The 18,391-nt window shown below is 48.9% G+C and overlaps 1 protein-coding gene across 4 annotated transcripts; it reads left to right on the forward strand.

The window, feature by feature from the left end:
• Nucleotides 1–1,860: 1,860 nt before the first annotated feature.
• On the forward strand, nt 1,861–15,485 carry LOC106781485 (phospholipase A and acyltransferase 4). Of its 4 annotated transcripts, XM_070228829.1 has the most exons (7): nt 1,861–1,914; nt 5,246–5,354; nt 7,091–7,359; nt 9,613–9,721; nt 11,509–11,774; nt 14,024–14,130; nt 14,856–15,485. In XM_070228829.1, exons 1-5 carry the CDS (start codon nt 1,873–1,875, stop codon nt 11,634–11,636), a joined length of 657 nt encoding a protein of 218 aa, XP_070084930.1. In that variant the 5' UTR covers nt 1,861–1,872; the 3' UTR covers nt 11,637–11,774; nt 14,024–14,130; nt 14,856–15,485. The 4 variants fall into 4 exon arrangements, with proteins under 4 accessions (XP_070084930.1, XP_070084929.1, XP_070084931.1 ...); XM_070228828.1 differs by having other exon boundaries at nt 14,024–15,485; XM_070228830.1 differs by lacking the exon at nt 1,861–1,914 and adding an exon at nt 2,101–2,273 and having other exon boundaries at nt 14,024–15,485.
• Nucleotides 15,486–18,391: the final 2,906 nt, after the last annotated feature.

Raw genomic sequence — 18,391 nt, forward strand, 5'->3', positions numbered from 1 at the left:
AGGACATGCATTCCTAGGAGCTGACACCCAGAGAGATAAAAATTAATGGGACCTTAGTGCTGGGCTCCCACAACCACTGCCAGAAGGAGCCTCTCTCCCTCTCTCCATCAGGTAGCTGCAAATCCCAGAATGTGTTGGGCAGTAGGTGCAGATCGGAGGGGGCCCTCACCCACAAAGGAAAATCCTGTCAGTGGGGTGTGTTATAGTGTTTTAGAGAGAAAGGCTCAATGTCCCCATCGGAATATTTTTGGCTCCAAGGTATAGAACTAAGTTAGAAGTTCCTGAAATGATCTGATTTTGCTTTTCATATACCATTATCCACTGAAAGGAACCAGGCTCCTTGGAGAGATGCTGATTCCAGCGTAGGGACAGGGAAAGCACAAGACGACCCTGGATTATACTGCTATGCCAGAAAGTCAATGTTATAGGTCAGTCTGTCCCCCTCCCCCGAGTTCACATGTTGAGGTCCTTACCCCCAGGATCGCAGAATATGACTGCATTTGGAGATAGGGTCTCTAAGAGGTAATTAAGTTAAAATGGAGTCACATGGATGGGTCCTAATCCAACTGGTGTCCTTATAAGAGGAAGAGATTAGGACACACACAGGGGACTGACCATTTGAAGACACGGGGAGAAGGCAGCCATCTACAAGCCACGGAGAGAGGCCTCAGAAGAACCCAACCCTGCTGACACCTTGATCTTGGATTTCTAGGCTCCAGAATCATGAGAAGATAAAACTCTCTTGTTTAAGTCTGAGGTATTTGTTACAGCAGCCCCAGCAAACTAATACACTCTACCTTCAAAACAGATCAAGAATCGAATCACCTCTTCTTGCTCTGTTGCCTGAAGACTGCAAACTGCTCTTCCACCTCCACCCTCGACTCCATAGAATATACTCAACACGGGAGCCAGACGTAGTCTATGAAAACTGCATGAGTCAGAGCATGTCACCGCTGAGCCCCAACCTTCCACTGGCTCTCATCTAATTCAGGGTAAACATCAACACCGGGACAACAGCCTGCAGCCCCATGTACATCGGGCTGTTGTTACCTCTCAGCTGTCACCTCCTATGACCTGCTTCCTGGCTCCAGACACTGGCAGACACCTGCAGGCTCAGGGTCTCTGCAATGGCTGCTTCCCTGCCTGGGACACTCTCCCTGTGGGTATGTGAAGGGCTCCCTCCCACCTCCTTGAGTTCATGACTCAAAAATCACCTGCTCAGTGAGGCCGTCCTCAACCACACTATCTAAAATCACACCTCCCCATTCCGCCATCCCTTCCCCCGCCCCATTTTTCTCAGTCTTTTCCATCTCACATAATATCTATCTCATTAAATTTTGTCGGTCTCCCCAAGAAGAAGATGTGGCCCACAACAGCACTGATTCTTATCAGTCTTGTTGACTGGTGGATCCCTCCATGCCTGCAACAGTGCTTGGCACACAGTGGGCACTCAGATGATTCCTGTTGAATAACACTCCAACGTGAGGTCCCACTGTGTGTTGGGTATTGCATGGGGTAGTCATCTCAGAGTTAGACCCCCGGCAGCCCCTGTCACTTGCTCACTGAGCGAGCAGTGCAACCTCGATGACCAGCACCCTAAAGGCCACCCCTTCGTGCAGCAGGAACACTTGCCCAGGGCTTCTGTTGGGAGAGACCTGGGGTCTCTGAAGCAGGAGCAAATTATCAGCCTCCCCTCCTGCTCTCACTGCTTCCCCGTGGCTTAAGGCACCAATGATGCCGTGTTCTGAGTTAGGTCCTCTCCATTTTGAGCAAATATTTAGTCTCTCTTTAAAAAGTGGTTAGGACTGAGCAGAATTGAGTGTCAGAAGAAAGTGAAAGTGAAACTCTCCAATTTGGTATAAAAGCTGATCCATGAGCAGCAGAAGCCCAGAAGGCCAGAACACCATGGTTCAGGTAAGTCCCTGGGACATTTCCATCAGTGGCTCTATAGCAGGGCGGGTCGTGGGCACTTTGCTGCTCCAAAGAGCTCGGTCTGGGTTCCTGGCCTTGGGCACTGTTAACTCTAGAGCTTGGAAAGGCTTTACATGGCTTTCACAGAAAACTGTATTTGTGGTTTAAAAGTCCCTTTTCCTGCAGGACTGTGCGGTCTTCCAGCAGAGTCAGGCTCCTCTGTGTCTGGCACAGTGTGTGTATGTGGTGGGGGTGGGGCTGGGATCCACGTGTAGGAGGAGCTGTGCGCATCTGGGAGCTGTGGCTCGCTGAGCTGGGAAAGAAGCTGGAGTATGGCCATGGAGGGACCGCGGAACTTGAAAGTGAGTGAACCCCCTCCTTGTCTGCCTCAGCTGCTGGCTGGAGTTTGGGGCCTTCCCGGCTCCAGTCCTTTCTCTCGCCTCTTTCCCCCATGGCATTAGTCCTCCCTTATTAAGCGCATTCAAATTTCAGCGTTCTGACTCTGAAACCTCCCCTCTCATCAGCCCTGATCTCCAGATTTGACGCAAGTTCCAGGGAGGAGCAGGCAGAGCTCAGCGGTGTGCCATGAAAAGGAATCACCTGACTCGGGCTATTATTGGAAATGAGGCAGTTCTGGGAAGACACACTGCACATTCCAGAGGGCAGTCCACCCTGTGCATCACCTGATTCTGAGAAGGGCTTTCTTGCTGCCAAAATGAATCAGGGCTCTGTTGCCTGGGAAACCATCTCCTCATCCAGGCAGGGCCCAAGCTCACAGTTCATCTCCCACCAGCTGCCATGGACGGAGCCCGGGCCTTGCCTTAGACAGTCAGTTTCAGAGTGAAAAAATCCCCTTGATTGCAAAGTGGAGATTGTCTCTGTGCCTGCCCTGCCCTGGCTGAGGGAGAGGGGGAATGGGTGGGCCCTGCTGATCCTCCAGCCCTGGTCCGTGTATATTTCCTTTGCTCCCATCTCCAGCCAGGCCTTTTGCTAAACCCTGGAGATGCAGGGAGGGAGAGGAGCATACGAGATCTTGCCTAAATGGAACGCATAGCTGGGGTGGGGCGGGCGACAGAATGGCAGAGAGAACTGCGGCACATGACCCACGCAGGGAGAGGTGGGGGTCCCAGGGGGCCTGGGGACCCAGGGAGTGGCAGCTGAGCCAGGCTGGGGCCTTCAGGGCTGTTTCTCAGAAGAGTGACATCTGATAGGAGAAGACAGGAAGAGTGGATGTGGGGAAGGTGGTTGGGGACAGAAATAGCTATGTGCAGAGCATCAGAGACAAGAGCAAGCTCTGTGGTGAGGGAAAAGAAGTGATTCAGTCAGCCTGGGGGCAGAGCACAGGGAGGGCAAGGAGGGGTGAGGAAGACCCGGTCATGAGAGCCTGGGAGCTGCCAAGGGGTGTGCCCTGTGCCCTAAGGCCAGAGGAAGCGCATGGCCAGATGTGCCTTTTGAGGAGGCCACAATGGGTCTTGGGGAGACTGGATGTGGAGTGGCAGGGACAGGAGGAGGAGGACTGGTCAGGACCCCGTGGAGGTCACAGAGGCAGGGATGCGGCTGCCCCAAAGCAAGTGGTTGGGAGCTGGACAAGGAAGTGAATTCAGGAGAAACTTCCAGAGTCGGTATTCGTTATTTGGTATTGTCATGAGAAAGAGGACAAAGGTCAGCTGACCCCTGGCCTCAGATTGGACAGCCTGGGACGAGAGATGGAGGAGGTCTGTCATTCACTGAAATCAGGTACAGAGAGAGGGAACAACTGAGGAGCTGTCAAATCACAAAGCTGTGGTGCCCTGGGCCAGGACATTGAGGAGCAGGAGGGAGGTGTGGAAGGGGAGGAAGGCAGGGACGAATCAGGACCAGGGGGAGGAGTGGCAGAGAAGACTCAGGCCAGCCGCTTCCCAGCGGACTGTTCTCAGGAAGTGCCTTCGTTGCTGAGCAAGGGCTCGCTGCCTGATGCCCATGGAAGCCAACACGATGGCACCAGCTTTTGAGAAAGAAAGAACTTTATCGGGAAGTTGACCAGCAAGGAGACAGGAGGCAAGTGTCTCAAATCTGCCTCTCCGGTCCAAGGTTCTGGGTAAAATTTAAGGATTTGGGGCTCCTAAGCTGCATCTGGGACCCTATAAGCTGATTGGCTAGTCTCAAATCAGTCCCTATATGGTATTCAAGCTACTTGGGCTACTGGGAGCCAGACTTTCCTTATTGGTGGAGTTCTGGCTTCATAAATTGCTCTGGTGGCAACATTTATGGAGATTCTTGGTTCCAGGGTCATCCTGGGGCCCTGGGTTCCCGCCTGGTACAGTGCAGTGCTGGGTCTGTTGTTGAGAAAGGCTTGATTAAAACAACCTATCTTAAGGAAGCAAAAGCAGTGTAAGCAGGTGAATGTGTTATGTGCTGTATCAACTTCACCTCTCTCATAGTCAGCTTTCTTCCTGAGCAATGGAGTGATGCTTCCTTCCCCGGGGGAGGTGTGAGGGTTGCAGTTATTAAAGAAAAAGAGACAGCAAAGGCCGACTGTGTGAGTGCAGCAGCCCCCTCAGTGCTGGAAGCTGGGGGCCCTACAACTGTCCCCTCAAAGGCTCAGGTCCCGTTAGGATGCTGTCAGTTCGTGTCTTGCAGAGGGGCATCTCCAAGAGTAGGTGTCCTGAGACTGGAGGGAACAGAGTCTGAGGAGGAGAAGGAGCCTGGTGCGGCCATACACAGCAGGGGCATGAGGCATGATGAGGACTTGGGGGTCCCTCTGTGACAGACAGAGAAGCTCAAGACTCACCTACCCGATCTTGCTGGGGATGTGCCTGGGACTGCCACATGCAGGCTGTCATGTCAACACACTCAGCAGCACATGCACAATGTACCTGCATATACGTGTCTGTATGCTCTGTATGTGCACATATACACATAGCACACATACACAAACAAAACACACGTACACGACACACAGATAGATGGTACCCTACTGGACACACACACATACACACAACACACACATATACACTTGCAAAATATGCACATGTATACATGTGAACACATGCACATGCACACCACACAACACACACGCACACACATACACATGCATACTATACACACACTGGACAAATCTCCACTTCACAAGGTCACTTTTTCCAGGCTTCAGCGAGTCGGTAGTGAGGGAATCTCTAAAAGTGACAGCAGCCTGAGGGTCCCACAGGGGTTATGAGATCTTCCCCCACCCCAGGCTCCTACCGGGTGATGAAAATTAGCAACGGGGCCCTCAGGCTGAGCCGCAGCTCCCCAGCCAGGGTCTCTGCTGTTGCCTAACAGCCTGTCAACACCGTTTCTGGCTTTTCTCTTCCAGGGTTATGAAGATCTCGAGGCTGGAGACCTGATGGAGATTTTCCACACTGGCGATGAGCATTGGGCGATCTATGTGGGAGGTGGTGATGTGCTCCATCTGGACCCTATAAGTTAGGACTGTTGAAAATATAATTTTCAAAATATTTCCGAACTTAATGAGCAATTGAAATAGGAGATTAGCAAGGGAACCCTGAGTTGGGTTTTCCCTGTGCAGCACTTGAACAGAATGTACATCCATGTCCCGTTGAGTCATCACAGGGCGTCCCATAGGTCCTGACAGAAGCAGGGAAAGAGGTTGTGGGCTCATCCACTGAAGCCGGGGGGCTTCAGCACTCAGGTCTGTCCAGCTGTCCAGTTTACCCTGGAATGCAGACTCTGAACTGACTTCAAGCAGCAAAGTCTCTGAGGGTCTACAGTCTGAAAGAAAGAAGCATGTTTCTCAGTGCTGTGTCTTTGTACTCATATGATTTCATAGACAACGTGTCTTGAGTATTGACTTCATACTCCCTAACAGAAGCAGCTCTCACAGGTTTCCAGATCTAAAATTCATTCTCATACAAGTGCATAGTGAGTACATATGAATGATTTATTTAGCTCTTTGAAAGAGAAGCAGCAGAATGACAAGCCAGTTTAAGGGAGAATGCAGGAAACAGATGTATGTATAGTCAATGAAAGAAAAAAATGCTGGAGTAAGCCGCCAAATCAGATGTAGATGGATTTGTCCTACAGAGTGATGGTACCATTACTTTTGATGTTTACTTCTCCATCAAGTGTCTGCATTCTCACTGGACAAAAATCAGTGTCATCACGGACAGAATTATATGTTTGCACCTTATCAGTTTTCTGTATGCTATCATCTACCTTGAAAGAGTTGTTAAAATATCTGAATTGCAGAAAATGAAGCCCACTTAATCCAGATGACCCTGAGGGAGGTTGGCAGCATGACAGTGGGGACATGTGGTCCTTTTTGACCTAACTTTCGGGGAGTGGATAGTTTCTATTAAGGAGATAGACTCTAAGTGCAAACATCGGCCTTTAGATTAGAAACATACAATAAGGATGCTTATTAGCGAGCTCATTAGTGACTCTCCCTCTTGGAAAATTAAACCTGGACTCACCCTAGGATGGAATTTGGATTGCATGAGCTGATGGCTCTTCTGTGGGCCTCGCCATGTGCCCAGAGCAGTGCCCGGTCCTAGGAGAGAAGACACTCACGTGAGGGATTCCCTAAGGCTCAGCTCAGCGCCGTGGAAGGAGCCTACCCTTTGGAGCTTGAGAGAGGCAGTTTCACATTCAGGTTCTAGCACTTTCCACAGCACAGAAAAGTCTGAAAATGTCTCTCTGGCTCCAATATTGGTTGTAAAATGGAGATGATAATATTTACCTTGAAAGTTAAAAAGGAGATTAAATTAGGTAATATGTGAAAAGTTTCCCAGCATAGTGTCTGAAACACAGGGGGTACTAAAACAAATGTGATCTCTTTCTGAAATGCACAAGTACACAAGACAAATAACAAATACGATTTATTATCATTGTGTATAACAGCTAAATTTGTGGACAACCTAAATGCTCACTGATAGGGCATTGGTCAAATAGATGATGTACATTCATATAATGGAATGCAGTGGCGTCTACAGATAAGCCCAACACTCATTGACATGAAAAATACTCACAGCTTGTTAAGTTAAAGAAGAAAAGTCTGTGACTCCTCCAATCACATTCACGGAAGGACAAGCACCAAAAGCTCACTGGTGGATTCCCTTCATCCTTCCTTCTTGTCCTGCCCCTTCTCTTTCCCTGCCTCACCTCCCCCTGCAGCTCTGGGTGACAGTGTCTCTGATTCTAGGTGAGTGCCCTAGGGCTGACTCCTCCAGCACCTACTCCAGCGGGAACATCAGGGCGGTGGTGAAACAGGAGCATGTGAGGTACGCAGTGGGAAGCTGCCTCTATCGAGTGAATAACTACTTGGACCAGGTGTACAGACCGCGGCCTGTGAATGAGATCATCAGTTCTGCGAGAGAGATGATTGGGGCGCAGTTGGAGTACTGTGTTAAGGACAGGAAGTATAAGCACTTTGTCACCCATCTGAGATATGGCACAGCCTGCAGCAGGCAGGTAAGGTCCTCTTTGGGGTGATCACTCTCTCTCTTTGAGGTCTGCTTGGGTGGGGGTGACTGGGCTGGAGAGCCAGCAGGGAGACTCCCCATGAATGCTGCAAACACAGGCTCTCGGGATGTCTGACAGAGGGAGAGGGGAGGAGTGGGTTGCGCAACTTGGTTGGGGAGAGAGATCCCTGATGTGCAGAGCAGAAGTGACAAGAGCAAGCTCTGTGGAGGCGGGGGGGGTGGGGAGGGGGCCTTGGGGGCAGAGGGCAGGGAATGCACAGAGTGGGGAGAAAGGCCAGTATGAAGGGGCTGCGAGCTGCCACAGGGGTGTATCCTGTGCCCCGGGGGCAGAGGAAGGTCATGGCCAGATGCGCCCTTTGGGAAGGCCATAGTGGGTCTTGGGGTGATTGGATATGGAGTGGTGGGGACAGGAGGAGGGGGCTGGTCAGGAGCTCAGGGGGGTCACAGAGACAGCGATTGGGCTACTCTGAACCAAATGAGTGGGTGGGAGGAGGACAAGGAAGTGAATTCAAGAGAAACTTCCAAGATCAGTATTGGTTTTGGGGTGTTGGCATGAGAAAGAGGAAAAAGGTAAGCTGACCTCTGGTCTCAGGTTGGACAGCCTGGGTTGGCAGATGGAGGAGTTTTGTCATTTGCTGAAATCAGGTACAGAGAGGGAGAAAAACTGCAAAGTTCTCAAATCACAAAGCTATGGTGCCCCACGCCAGGACATTGAGGAGCATGAAGGAGGCTGGAAGGGGAGGAAGGCAGGGCCGTATCAGTACGAGGGGAGGAGCGGGAGAGAAGACCCAGCCCAGCCGCTTCCTGGCTGACTGTTCTCAGGCAGGTTCCTTTGTTACCGAGCAAGGGCTCACTGCCCGACACCCATAGAAGCCGATACTATGGCACCGGCTTTTGAGAAAAGAAAGAACTTTTTTGGAGTCAACTGGACACAAGGCTCTCAAATCTGTCTCTCGAATCCAAGGTCTGCAGTGAAATTTAAGGAGTTAGGGGCTCCTCAGCCGCAGCTGGGCCCATGGAAGCTGATTGGCTAGTCTCGAATCAGTCCCTATATGGTAATCAAGCTACTTGGGCTGCTGGAAGCTGGATTTTCCTTATTGAAGGACCTCTGGCTTCATAAAGTGCCCTGGTGGCCACGTTTCTGAAGATTCTTGGTTCCGGGGTCATCCTGGGGTCATGGGTTCCCGCCTGGCATATGTGCAGTGCCGTGTCTGTGGTTGAGCAAGGCTTGATTAAAACAACCTGTTTTAAGGAAGGAAAACTAGCTTAAGGTGGTCAATATTTTATGTGCTGTTCCACCTACATCTCTCTGATCCTCAGCCTACCATCTGAGCGATGGTGTGATGCTTCCTTCCCCGGGGGATGGTGTGAGGGTTGCAGTTATTGTAGGAAAAGGGCCAGCAGAGGCTGGCTGTGTGAGTGCAGCAGCCCCCACAGTGATGGAAGCTTGGTGGCCCCGCAACGGTCCCCTGAGGGCTCAGGACCCTTTCGAATTCTCTCAGTTCTGTCTCTCTGGTGGCCATCTCCAATGATGGGTGTCTTGAAATTCAAGGAGACAGAGTCTGAGGAGGAGGAGGTGCCTGGTATGGCCATGCACATCCAGGGGCAGGAGGCATGATGAGGACTTGACGGCCTGTCTGGGAAGGGCTGAGAAGCTCAAGACTCACTTTGCTGGTGATGGGCCTGGGGCTGCCACATACAGGCTGTCATGTCAACTCACTCAGGAGCACCTGCAAACACCCGCCTTCATCCTAAGTACGCAAACTTACAAACACAACACACACACACAGCACACACAGGTACACAAAACACATACACACACATATACAACACAACAGAACACACAATGCACATGTGAACACAACACAGACATACACAGAACACACATTTATATGTGTCTAACGTGAACATATATACATGGTTATATATACACACATGCACACCACACAACACATATGTGCACACACAGATATGTGCATAATATGCACATGGAGAAATTTCCCCCTCTCTTATTCCAGGCGTCATTTTTTCCAGGCTTCCAGCCCCTGGTTGTGGAGAAATCACCAGAACTGAAAGCAAGCAGAGGACGCCACATGGGCTTGGTCCTTTCATCCCACCCCCGGCTCTCACCAGCTGATGACATCAGCAAGGAGATCCCCAGCCCGAGCTTCAGCTTCCTAACCAGCATCTCTGCTGTTGCCTGGAAGTCTTTTAACACCATCTCTTGGTTTTTCTCTTGCAGTTTTGTAAAGAACCTGAGCCTGGGGACCTCATTAATATTTACAATATTATCTCTAAGCACTGGGCCATCTACGTGGGAGGTGGCGATGTGATCCATCTGGCTCCTCTAAGTAAGGACTGTTGAAAATATAACTTTTAAAATATTTGTTACCATGATGAGAACAATGGAAAGAAGGAGCTGAGTAAGGGAAACCTGAGTTGGATTTTCCCCGAACAGCACTTGGGCAGAATGTACATCATAGCCCACTGAGTCATCACAGCGGGTCCCAGAGGTCCTGACAGAAGGAGAGAAAGAGGTTCATGGGCTCATCCAGTGAAGCTGGGGGGCTTCAGCTTTCAGATCTGCCCAGCTGACCAGTTTACCCTGGTATGCAGACTCTCGTATGACTTCAACCACAAAAGTTTCTGAAGGTCGACAGAAATAGTTTCTTTAAAGAAACTTTAAGATGTATAGTCTTAAACATCTTAACATGAACGTGTTTCTCAGTGCTGTGTCGTTTGTACTCAGACGATTTCACAGACAAGGTGTCTTGAGAGAATTTACTTAATACTCCTTAACAGAAGCAGCTCTGATAGGCTTACACATCAAAAAAATTCTCATACGACTGCATAGTGAGTATGTATGAAGGATTTATTTAGCTCTTTAATAACAGAAGCAGCAGGATGACAAGCCAGGTAATAGAAGAATGCAGGGAACGGATGTATGATTCAATGAGAGAAAAAACAATGTTGGATTAAGCCTGCCAAGTAAATGGTTTTTGTCCTATAGAGCAATGGTACCGTTACTTTTGAAGTTCTCGTCTCCACAAAGCGTCTGCATTCTCACTGGACAAAAATCATGGTCATCATGGTCAGCATGACATATCTGCATCTTATCATTTTTCTACAAGCTGTCATCTACCCTGACAGAGCTGTAAAAATATCTGAGTTGATGATAAATGAAGCCCAGGTAATCCAAATGACCCTGAGGAAGGGCTTGGAAGAGAAACCATGACAGTGAGGACATGTGGTTTTTTTGTGCCAAGCTTCCAGACTGTGGACGGTTTTTGTTGAGGAAATGGATTCTAAGTACAAACACCAGCCTTTAGATTAGAAACTTAAAATAAGCATGCTTAATTAGCGAGCTCATTAATGACTCTCCCTCTTAGAAAATTAAGCCTGCACTCACCCTAGGATGGAATTTGGATTCCATGAGCTGATGGCTCTTCTGTGGCCCTCTCCATGTGCCCAGAGCGGTGCCCAGTCCTAGGAGAGAAGACACTCACGTGAGGCATTCCCTAAGGCTCAGCTCAGCGCCGTGGAAGGAGCCTGCCCTTTGGAGGTTGAGAGAGGCAGTTTCACACTTGGGTTCTAGCACTTTCCACAGCACAGAAAAGTCTGAAAGTGTCTCTCTGGGTCCAATATTGGTTGTAAAATGGAGATGATAATATTTACCTTGAAAGTTAAAAAGGAGATTAAATTAGGTAATATGTGAAAAGTTTCCCAGCATAGTGTCTGAAACACAGTGGGTACTGACACAAATGTGATCTCTTTCTGAAACACACAAGCGCACAGGGATAAATAAAAAATTATGATTTACTATCATTGTGTATAACAGCTAAATTCGTGGACAACCTAAATGCTCACTAATAGGGCATTGGTCAAATAGATGACGTACATTCATATAATGGAATGGAATGGCAGCCATAGACAATCCCGACATTCATTGACTTGAAAAATCCTCACAGCTTGTTAAGTTAAAGGAGAAAGATATGTGACTTCTCCAATCACATTTGTGAAAGGACAAACCCCAAGGGCTCTATAGGGATTCCCTTTGTCCTTCTTTCTTGTCCCACCCCTTCTCTCTCCCTACTTCGCCTTCCCCTACAGCCCTGGGTGGCTGTGTCTCTGATTCCAGGTGAGGACTCTGAGGCTGGCTCCTCCAGCATCTCCATTCTGAGCAGAAGGGCGGTGGTGAAACAGGAGCGCCTGCAGGACGTCGTGAACGGCTACCACTATCAGGTCGACAACTACTGGGACCAGTAGTACACACCACGGCTTGTGAGCAAGATCGTCAGTTCTGCGAAGGAGAAGATTGGTCAGGTGGTGGAGTACAGCGTTCTGGACTGGAAGCATAAGAACTTTGTCACCCATCTGAGATATGGCATGGCCAACATGGCCCAGGTAAGCCCCTCTTGGGGGTGATCCCTCTTCCTCCTGGAGGTCTGCTTGGGGTGGAGGTGACAGAGCTGTGCAGCCAGAGGGGAGAATCTCTGATAATGATGCAAACACATGATACTGGGATGTCTGATGGGGAGAGAGGAAGTGTGGGTGTGGGGAAGGTGGTTGGGCACAGAGACACCTGATGTGCAGAGCAGCAGAGGCAAGAGCAAGCTCTCTGATGAGGGAGACTGCGGGGCAGAGTGTAGGGCGGGTGAGGAGGGGTGAGGAAAGACCAGTCTTAAAGGGCCTGGGACCTACCAAACGGTGTGCCCAGTACTCTGGGGGCAGAGGAAGCTCATGACCAGTTGTTCCCTTTGGGAAGGCCACAGTGGGTCTTGGGGAGACTGGTGTGGAGTGGCAGAGACAGGAGGAGGGGGCGTGGCCAGGAGGCCGTGGGGGATCACAGAGGCAGGGATGAGGCTGCTGCAAACCAAGTCACCGGGTGGGAGGTGGATGAGATAGTGAATTCAGGAGAAACTTTCAGGGTCAATATTGGTTATTGTGTATTAGAATGAGAAAGAGGACAAAGGTCAGCTGACCCCTGGTCTCTGATTGGACAGCCTGGGATGAAGGATGGAGGAGTTTTGTCATTTGCTGAGATCAGACACAGAGAGGGAGAAAAACTGAAAGATTCTCCAGTCACAAAGCTGTGGTGCCCTGGGCCAGGATATTGAGGAGCAGGAAGGAGAATGGAAGGGGAGGAAGGCAGGGATGAATCAGGACCAGGGAGAGGAGTGGCAGAGAAGGCTCAGGTTGGCCACTTCCCAGCTGACTATCCTCAGGAGGTTCCCTTGTTACTGAGCAAGGGCTCGGTGCCTGATGCAAACAGAAGCCAACAGTATGGCACCAGCTTTTGAGAAAAGAAAGAACTTTATTGTACAGACAACCAGCAAGGAGACAGGAAGCAAAGTTCTCAAATTTGTCTCTCCAATCCAAGGTTTTGGGTGAAATTTAAGGATTTGGGACTCCTAAGCTGCATCTGGGACCCTATAAGCTGATTGGCTAGTCTCGAATCAGTCCCTATATGGCAATCAAGCTACTTTGGCTGCTGGAAGCTGGATTTTCCTTATTGAAGGACTTCTGGCTTCATAAAGGGACCCGGTGGCAACATTTCTGAAGATTCTTGGTTCCGGGGTCATCCTGGGGTCATGGGTTCCCGCCTGGCACATGTGCAGTGCCGTGTATGTGGTTGAGCAAGCCTTGATTAAAACAACCTGTTTTAAGGAAGCAAAACTAGTTTAAGCTGGTCAGTGTTTTATGCGCTGTTTCACCTTCACCTCTCTGATCCTCAGACTCCAACCTGAGCAATGGAGTCATACTTCCACAGGGCGGCGTCAGGGTTGTGGTTATTGTAGGAAAACGGCAGGCAGAGGCCGGCTATGTGAGCACAGCAGCCCCCACAGTGATGGAAGCTGGGGGGCCCACAAGGGGCCCCTCAAAGCCTCAGGACCCGTTAGGACACTCTCAGCTCATGTCTCTCAGGTGGGCGTCTCCAGGGCTAGGTGTCCCAAGTCTGAAGGGGACTGAGTCCGAGGAAGAGGAAGTGCCTGGTGCGACCATGCCCAAGCAGGGCAGGAGGCATGATGAGGCTGTGAGAGTCCATCTGGGAAGGACAGAGAAGCCAAGACTCACCTGCCTGATTTTGCTGGGGATGGGCCTGGGGCTGCCACATGGGGGCTGTCGTGTCAGCACACTCAGAAGCACATGCACAATGCACCTGCATACACCTGTCTCCAATCCTCAGTATGTACACATTCCCACACAACACACACACACTACACACACTGAATGAACACACAACACACGTATACACAACATACAGAACACACACATGCAGACATACACAACACACATATACATCTGCATGTCATGCACATACAAACACGTGCATACATGCACATGCTCAGCACACAAAACACACAAGCTCGTCTATACACACGCATATTATACACACACTGGGAAATCTCTACTGTCTCATTACACAAAGGTCATTTTTTCCAGGGTTCCAGTGCCTCGTTGTGGGGGAACTTCTAAAAGTGATAGCAGTATGTGGATCCCCCAGAGGTTATGAACTCTTCCCCACCCCCCAGGCTCTCCCCAGGTAATAAATATCAGTAACAGGGTCCCCAGGCTGAGCCGCAGCTCCCTAGCCAGGGTCTGTACTGTTGCCTAGAAGTCTGTCTACACCATCTCTGGTTTTTCTGTTGCAGTTTTGTGAAGAACCTGAGCCTGGAGACCTGATTCAGATTTTCCGCATTCGCTATCAGCACTGGGCCATCTACGTGGGAGGTGGTGATGTGATCCACATGTCTCCTAAGTAAGACCTGTTCAAAACATAACGCTACTGCATTCCATCATAGGAACGTACATCATCTATTTGACCAATGCCCTATTAGTGAGCATTTAGGTTGTTCTCAAATTTAGCCATTATACACAGTGATAGCAAATCGTATTTTTATTTGTTTATCCCCGTGTACTTGTGAATTTCAGAAAGAGATCAAATTTCTTTTAGTACCCATTGTGTTTCAGACACTATGCTGGGAAACTTTTCACATATTACCCAATTTAATCTCCTTTTTAACTTTCAAGGTAAATATTATCATCTCCATTTTACAACCAATATTGGACCCAGAGAGACATTTTCAGACTTTTCTTTCTTTCTTTTTTATTTTTGAGGAAGATTATCCCTGAGCTAACTGCTGCCAGTCTTCCTCTTTTTGCTGAGGAAGCCTGGCCCTGAGCTAACATCCGTGTCCATCTTCCTCTACTTTATATGTGGGATGCCTACCACAGCATGATGTGCCAAGCGGTACCATGTCCGCACTCGGGATCTAAACCGATGAACCCCGGGCTGCCAAGAAGCAGAACATGCACACTTAACCGCTGCGCCACCGGGCTGGCCCCTTTCAGACTTTTCTATGCTGTGGAAAATCCTAGAACCCAAGTGTGAAACTGCCTCTCTCAACCTCCAAAGGGCAGGCTCCTTCCATGGCGCTGAGCTGAGCCTTAGGGAATCCCTCACGTGAGTGTCTTCTCTCCTAGGACCGGGCACCGCTCTGGGCACATGGAGAGGGCCACAGAAGAGCCATCAGCTCATGCAATCCAAATTCCATCCTAGGGTGAGTGCAGGCTTAACTTTCTAAGAGGGAGAGTCACTAATGAGCTTGCTAATTAAGGATGTTTCTAATCGAAAGACTGCTGTTTGCACTTAGAATCTATGTCCTTAAAAAAAACTACCCACACCCTGGAAGTTAGGCACTAAAAGGACCACATGTCATCACTGCCATGCTTTCCCTTACAAGCCCCCCTCGGGGGCATCTGGATTGTCAGCTTGTTTTACCATCAATTCATATATTTTTACAACTCTGCCAAGGTAGATGATAGCTCATAGAAAACTGATAAGATGGATATAAATTATTCCCATCGTGATGACAATGATTATTGCCCAGTGGGAATGCAGACGCTTGGTGGAGAAGAGACCATCAAAGGTTGAGGTACCGTTGCGCTGTAGGACACGAACCATGTGCATCTAATTTAGTAGGCTTTTTCCAGCTTTCTGTTTCTTTCATTGTCTATACATTCATGTGTTCCCTGCATTCTCCTTTTAACTGGATTTATCATCCTACTGCTTCTGTTATCAATGAGTTAAATAAATTGTTCACATGTACTTACTGTTCACTTGTATGAGAGTTGTTTTTGATGTATAAACCTGTGAAAGCTGCTTCTCTTAAGGAGTGTTAAGTAACTAGTCTCAAGACACCTTGTCTGTAAAATCATGTGAGTACAAAGGACATAGCACTGAGAAACATGCTTTTTTCTTGAAGACCATAAACCTTAGACTGTAGACCTTAAAGTTTCTTTAAGAGACAGTTTATTTATCTCCACAAACTTTTAACTATTTTGTGGGTTAAGTCATATCAGAGTCTGCATACCAGGGCAAACTGGTCAGCCAGACAGATCTGAGTGCTGAAGCCCCCCGGCTTCAGTGGATGAGCCCACAACCTCTTTCCTTGCTTCTGGCAGGACCTATGGGACCCCCTGTGATGACTCAGTGGGACATGGATGTTCGGTCTGCTCAAGTGCTGTTCAGAGAAAACCCAACTCAGGTTTCCCTTGCTCAGCTCTCTCTTCCCATTGATCTCATTATGGTAACAAATATTCTGAAAATTATATTTTCAACAGTCCTTACTCATTGGAGCCAGACGGATCAAATCACCATCTCCCACATAGATTGCCCATTCTTTATAGCCAATGCCAGAAATCTCCATCACCTCTCCAGGCTTGAGATCTTGGTAAAACTGGAAGAGAAAAACCAGAAATGGTGTTGACAGGCTGCTAGGCGACATCAGAGACCCTGGCTGGGGAGCTGCAGCTCGGCCTGGGGACCCTCCTGCTGACGTTCATCACTGGTGTGAGCCTGGGGTCGGGGGAAGATCTCGTAACCCCTGTGGGGTGCTCAGCCTGCTGTCACCTTTAGAGGTTCCCCTACAAACAGGGATTGGAAGCCTAGAAAAAATCACCTTGTGAAATGGGAGAGTGGAGATTTGTCTAGTGTGTATATTATGCCTGTTTGTGTTCTGTATGTATGTATGTGTATGTGTGTTTTGCTTGTGTGTGTTGTATGTATGTGCATACGTGTAAGCATGTCTTCTGTGTCTGTGTGTTGTGCATGTGTATGTTGTGTGTGTGTGTTGTGTGTGCATAACGAGGAGGCAGACATGTATATGCAGGTGCTTTGTGCATGTGCTCCTGAGTTTGTTGACACGACAGCCTGCATGTGGCAGCCCCAGGCCCATTCCCAGCGTGATTGCATGGGTGAGTCTGGAGATTCTCTGCTCTTTGCAGAATGACCCTCAAATCGTCATCATGCCTCCTGCCCCTGGTTGTGCGTGGCTGCACCAGGCACCTCCTCCTCCTCAGAATCCGTCACCTCCAGCCTCAGGACATCCACCCTTGGAGATGCCCACCTGAGAGACGAAAACTGACAGCACTGTAATGGCACTTGAGCCGTCAGGGGACCTTTGTGGGGCCGCCCAGCTTCCAGCACTGAGCGGGCTGCTGCATTCACACAGCCAGCCCTGGGCCCTTTTCCTACAATAACTGCAGCCCTCCCACCACGTCCAGGGAAGTAGCATCACTCCATTGCTCAGGTGGGAAGCTGAGGCTCAGAGAGGTAAAGGGGAAACAGAACATAAAACATTGACCAGCTTACGCTCTTTTTGCTGTGTTAAAGCAGGTTGTTTTCATCAAGCCTTGCTCAACATCAGACCCGGCACAGCACATGTGCCGGGTGGGAACTCATGGCCTCAGGATGACAGATCTGACAGACTTGAGAGCCTTGCCTCCTGTCTCCTTGCCAGATGACCTCACAATAAAGTTCTTTCTTTTTTCAAAAGCCAGTGCCATAGTGTTGGCTTCCGTGGGCATCGGGCAGCGAGCCCTTGCTCAGTGACAAAGGAACCTGTCTGGAACAGTCAGCTGGGAAGTGGCCGAGCTGGGTCTTCTCTGCCACTCCTCCCCCTGGGTCTAACCTGTCCCTGCCTTCCTCCTCTCCTACCCTCCTTCCTGGCCTCAATTCCCTGGCCGAGGACACCACAGTTTTGTGATTTCAGAACTTTTCAGTTTTTCTGCCTTATAGCCAGTGTTGATGCCTCTGAGGACAAGTCTATTTTAAAGCAATCCAGTAAGTTTTAATAAGCTCTTATTTGCCACAGATCACTTTATATCACATCCAATAACTTTGACTTTCAGAAGTTTCTGCATATTAATCAAAGACTACATTCTGTTAGGAGAGGTTTAAATCTTCTCTTTTAAAGGTGACCCTGAAGGTGGACTCATGTGAATCAGAGGTTCCCCAGAATGGCCGTTACAATTTCCAATTATCTTAAAAGTTTACTGACTTTTTTTTTTGAGGAAGATTAGCCCTAAACTAACTGCTGCCAATCCTCCTCTTTTTGCTGAGGAAGACTGGCCCTAAGCTAACATCCGTGCCCATCTTCCTCTACTTTATACGTGGGACACCTACAACAGCATGGCTTGCCAAGTGGTGCCATGTCCGCACCCAGGATCCAAACTGGCGAACCCCGGGCCGCCGAAGCAGAACATGCAAACTTAACTGCTGCACCACCGGGCCGGCCCCAAGTTTACTTATTTTTACTCTTTAATTTTAGCTCAGGAATTTTGGGGAAGTTGAAGTGGGGAAACTCAGCAACAAAAGAGAGAGGAGCAACAGATTTAATTATTTAAGTATTTAATTATTTTCTTTCAAAGAGGCAGGAAAGTCTTCCTGATTTTATTTAGAAGCCTCAAAAGATTAAAATAGGCTTCCTGTTGCTGCAGCTGGCTTTTTCCAACAGCATATGTAAATACACCAGTTTGGGGAAACTGAAATTGCCCCATTTTGGCCATTTTAAAATGAGATCTCCTCTAGCATGTTTAATTAACACTGAAGCGGGGATTTCTATGCTCTTACAATATCAGGCAGGAGAAACGTTCCCCAGTGAAATGTAACGTTTATCCCCATGACGTAATGTACAATACAATCAGACAAAAGAGATGTAATCATTTTACATAAAGCC

The sequence above is a fragment of the Equus caballus genome, chromosome 12 (assembly GCF_041296265.1).
Source record: "Equus caballus isolate H_3958 breed thoroughbred chromosome 12, TB-T2T, whole genome shotgun sequence".
Taxonomy (NCBI): domain Eukaryota; kingdom Metazoa; phylum Chordata; class Mammalia; order Perissodactyla; family Equidae; genus Equus; species Equus caballus.